The sequence below is a fragment of the Poecilia latipinna genome, unplaced genomic scaffold, assembly GCF_001443285.1.
Source record: "Poecilia latipinna isolate Pla-1442-1.1 unplaced genomic scaffold, P_latipinna-1.0 Scaffold1165, whole genome shotgun sequence".
Classification (NCBI taxonomy): Eukaryota; Metazoa; Chordata; class Actinopteri; order Cyprinodontiformes; family Poeciliidae; genus Poecilia; species Poecilia latipinna.
This window is the reverse complement of record NW_015113781.1, coordinates 156,422-161,081: the sequence shown is the minus strand read 5'-3', so window position 1 is coordinate 161,081 and position 4,660 is coordinate 156,422. Positions and strand designations below refer to the sequence as shown.

The following is a 4,660-nucleotide window of genomic DNA, read 5'->3' as shown; positions in this document are numbered from 1 at the left end:
GTTTATTTGTATAGCACATTTCAGGAAAAGGCAGTTCAAAGTGTTTTACATTGTCAAAATACAAGAAGAAGTCATAAAACTAAATACAGTCAACACTTGAGAAATCAGCAACAAACATTACATTTTGCCATCATCAAGATCATCAATACACACATCATACAGACCTAGAGATCTGGAAGGTTGAAACAGCAGCAGATCTTTATGGTGCTAAGTTGTTCAGTGATTGATCACCTAACTGGAAGGACTTTAGAATTGGGGTGATTTCTTTTTGTGTAATTCAGATGTAAATTACTTATGAATGAATCTTTGCCCTGCTATGGACAGGCGACCCGCCCAGGGCGTCGCCTGACCATCTCACCCGTTGACAGCTGGAGATAGTCACCAGTGCAGCTTCTGACCTCAATGGGATAAGGGTGTCAGGAAATGGATGGATGGATGGATGGATGGATGGATCGATGGATGGATGGATGGATGGATCTTTGCCTTGTTTATCATTAGTATGCTTTATTTTCCAATGTACTGTGTTTCAGTGAGTCTGTTGAGATGGTTTATAGTTTCCACTCTACAGATTTAAATATTTTCATGACACTTCATCATGTGGTCAGTCTGACAGAGGTGAAGCTGCCATGCACTGTCTCCACCAGAGACAAAAATAAATAAAAAAATAAATAAACTTTCAGTAAAAGATTATTATTTTCAGTGTCATTCAGTTGCGGAAATGAATACAATTTAATTCTCACAACTTACTGTTTTTCAGATAACCTTCCAAAGCCCAGCATCTCTATAAGCTCTGCTGAGGTCACCTGGGGTCAACAAGTCAGCATCACTTGTTCTATGGCCGCGACAACTTTCACCTCTTCAAGTGGAACATTTATCCTCCAACAGACTTCAGGATCATTTAGAATGACTCGGTCATCATATTCATCCTCTGCTACCTTCAACATCCCTAAAGTGACCCTGGATCATGATGGAGAATTCAAGTGTCAGTTTGAGAAAAGGATGTCAAGTAAAACATCCACCTCCCCCCTCAGTAACTCTGTTCATCTTAGAGGTAAGATTAAATAATTATCCATAGAAAATCCATAATTTGCATTCTCAAATGGTCATGGTATGGAATAATATTATTCTATTTCCATGTCCATGTCTTTTTTTCACAGTGAGTCTGGAAAGACCCAACATTTCCCTGAGTTCACCAAATGCAGGGTTGGTCTGGGGCCCAGGAGGAGCAGAGGTTACCAAGGGTTACGGCTTCTCCTTCACTTGCTCCATTAACCCCACATATCCTCAGGGAGATTTCTCTCTCATCTTCTCTGGGTCCAACATCACAGAAACCAGGCCAGCAGTCAACAACTCAGCCTCCTTTAACTTCCCAGCTGCTGAGTTTGTACACCAGGGCAACTACAGCTGTGTGTATGAGGTTACCATGACTACACAGAGGTTCAGTTCTGATGAGGCAGAACCCATTACTCTCATCATCAAATGTAAGTAACTATATATATATGTATATATACTGTGTATATTTGAGAGAAGAATATTTAAATTTCAAAACCTTGAGTAAAATACCTTATTATGTATTCCTCTAAACTCTCATTATTATTATTGTTATTATTAGTTAAGCATGTCAAATTTAGTTGTCAAATAACAAAACAAACAAAAAAAATAACATATGCCCTCTCATGATAAAGTAATTTCCCCCACAAACTAAGATCTGGTTGTGTCTCTGGTTTGTTTAAATGTCAGTTCTCACGTTCCCCATGTATTTTCAGCCATTTCCTCATTTCTATTTAAGCTACTTGTCTTCCCTCTCAGCTGCATCTCGTTTCTAATCTACCATCTGCTGTATGTTCAGCAATCAAGTCCCTAATTAAATACAGTTGAAATCAGAAATTTATATGCACTGTAAGCTTCTTAGCATGGAACTGGTGCATTGCATACGTCACGGGCTGGTGATGTATGCAATGCATTGGTTAGTGATTGGGTAAAACTTAAAAATCAACAGAAGCAATTGTTTCTCAGCAGCTGAGAGCCCAGAACCTCTGGACGAAGCCAGTTATAGTTTAACCCTTGTGTTTACAAATGGGGTCCAACTGACCCCATACCCGTATCACTTGTACCATTTACCTCAGTCCTCGCACACACAGGGATAATGAGCTGGTTTTCACCAGACCAGTTTCCTTCCACAAGCCTCTCACAGTATCTTAATGGAGTTCTGGCCCATTCCTCCTGACAGAACTGGTAGAACTGAGTCCCTTTTGGTAGGCCGCCTCAGATTTCAGACCTTACCACAATTTCTCCACAGGATGCAGATCAGGGCTCTGTGATGGCCACTCCAAAACATTGACTTTGTTGTCCGTTAGCCACGTTGTAACCACAGGCTGTATGCTTTGGGTCATTGTCCATTTGGAAGATCGATTTCTCCCAATAATCCTTTACTTCCCGGCTGATTTCTTTAGATGTTGCATTTATATTTCTAAACAATGTTCTTTCCTCATGGTGCCGTTTGGTTTAGGGATTCCACTAGTTCCTCCTGCAGTAAAACAGTCCCACGACATGATGCTGCCACCTCCGTACTTCACACTTACAAAATAACTCAAAATGCCCAGTAGACTTGTTCATTGCTTTGTTGTGGCCATTTCCATTTACTAAACAGCATGGATAAACAAAGAAAACAAAAACAAGTGTAAGAGTCTAATATTTTCATTTCAAGTTGTATATATTAAGATGTATTACTGCTGGGTAATTTCAAGTTAGATGGTCTGTGACTATTGGTTAAATAGGTTAATCTTCCTCAGCCTGGAAAAGTTTGTAAAACACAGGTTTAGAGCCATAAACTGACCAAGTATTTTCTCTTCTAGCCTCTTCACTGCTGCTGGTTTCCTCAGTCTCCAGTGGAATCCTGCTGCTGGTCCTGCTGGTGTCTCTAGCAGTCTGCCTGGGCTGCAGGAGGAAACTTTGCTCTAAACGGCCCATACCATCTGACCAAAACCAAAGTCTGTATTCAAGAGATACAAGCTCAGGCATTTAAAATTATTTCTACATTTTATTCATAAATTCTTTTGTTTCCTTTTTTTCAGTGACTTTCCAGCAGTTAAACACACAAGACCTCGAGAATGATTGTGATGACTATGAAAATATTGACATTTTTCGCTCAGTAAAGAAGCTGGAGATGGACAAAGAGTCAACAAGTGATGATGATCCTGATTATGAGGAAGCAGACCCTGATTTAAGACAAATCAGTGTTGGTGTAAAGGATTACGCAGCATCAGAACAAAGATCGGAAGAAGACGAAGAAAGCACTGATGAAGATGTCTATGTGAATGTTGATGCAATTTGGAAAGATAATGAGGTGCAAGTTAAAAAACATGAAAATGAGTATCAATAGATGAAAGCTGAAATTTACCAAGACAAAATTAGTTAGAAAAAAAGATATTTAGCCTGAAAGAATTTAGTTCATATAAGTAAATGGTCATCGTGAAGTCAACAGTACATGAGTGCATGATTATATATGTATGTATACCTGTATGAATTATATATGTAATTATATTGTTTATTCTCTGTTAAATAACATCGCCTTTATAAGACAGATTGCATTTCTAGCAGGCTGTAGCTTTTAATATTAGCACTTAGCAGACTTACCATTAACTTGAAAGTCATCACTTTTGCATAGATCCTTCCTTTCACCATATGTTATCCAGAAGATTGCCTGATTCAACAGACCACACATCTCTGTAGAAAATACTGTCCTTCATAGAATCTTTGCACATTTTCTTTCCTAACTTAATGTTTAAAGTCCTGAAAAAATAAATAGCTAGCTAAAGTCTTCTTCCTAAAGTGAAAACGTCCACACTGAAGAGTTTTGTGGTTTGGGTGACCTGATTGTGTTTGGTTTGGCATGAATACTTGATCAGATCAAAACACCTAATTGAAAGAACAATGGTCGCCATGTAGTCATGTGTCGAGTTGTGGGAGGACAAAAAATTTGAACAAGTGATTTATTAAATGACGAAAAACTAACAAGAGAGGAGACAGGAAGGACTGAGTGATATTTCAGCTGGAGAGGCAATTCTTTAAAAAAGGAGGTGATGCATTAGGAACAGGGGCAACTGTAAAAGAAAGCAAGTAACTGAAACTGAGCTAGGAGAAAATGGCTGACCAAAAACACCACAGAACAAAGAAAACAGAAACAGAACACCAGGCTTCATCAGAAATAATTAAAATTCAAACCAAAACAAAAGTAATAGAGGAAGTAAAACACAGACTTCTGGGAAAGACACGTTTTAAAAGAAAACAAGAAATAAGATTGAGAGAGAGAATGAGTCAGAGCATTTCTCCTTTTTCGTAGGTAAAATTTAAAAAGACCTGAAAAAGAATTCATATTTCCTTTTATGAAATATCAGAACACATTCGCAGTTTTCTTAATATATTATGATATATTGTGAATTTATTTAGTTTTGCTAAAGTTATCAATTTGTCATTCTTTCCATAAGCTTATAGACTGTCCTTATTACTATTTTTACTTTAAGCAGTGTAATTATAAAAGTAGAAATGCTTCCATAATGTTCCATGTGTTTAACTGTAAAAAACTTAAATTTAGTTAACTTCATATCAAAATAATTACTTGAAAGACAAATTAAATACTGATGTAGCCCATCCTCTCTGT

General features: G+C 37.7%; 1 protein-coding gene across 3 annotated transcripts in view; it reads left to right on the top strand.

Moving 5' to 3' along the window:
* LOC106960198 (uncharacterized) overlaps positions 1 to 4,651 on the top strand; it is a 38,299-nt gene extending 33,648 nt beyond the window's left edge. For 2 of the 3 annotated variants that reach the window (XM_015053173.1, XM_015053175.1), the window contains 5 exons: positions 758 to 1,051; positions 1,158 to 1,481; positions 2,152 to 2,154; positions 2,856 to 2,990; positions 3,075 to 4,651. In XM_015053173.1, coding sequence (XP_014908659.1) covers positions 758 to 1,051; positions 1,158 to 1,481; positions 2,152 to 2,154; positions 2,856 to 2,990; positions 3,075 to 3,382 — 1,064 coding nt within the window. In that variant the 3' untranslated portion in view covers positions 3,383 to 4,651. The remainder of the gene's footprint in view (positions 1 to 757; positions 1,052 to 1,157; positions 1,482 to 2,151; positions 2,155 to 2,855; positions 2,991 to 3,074) is intronic. The other variant, XM_015053172.1, reaches the window with a different exon arrangement.
* The last annotated feature ends 9 nt before the right edge of the window (positions 4,652 to 4,660 follow it).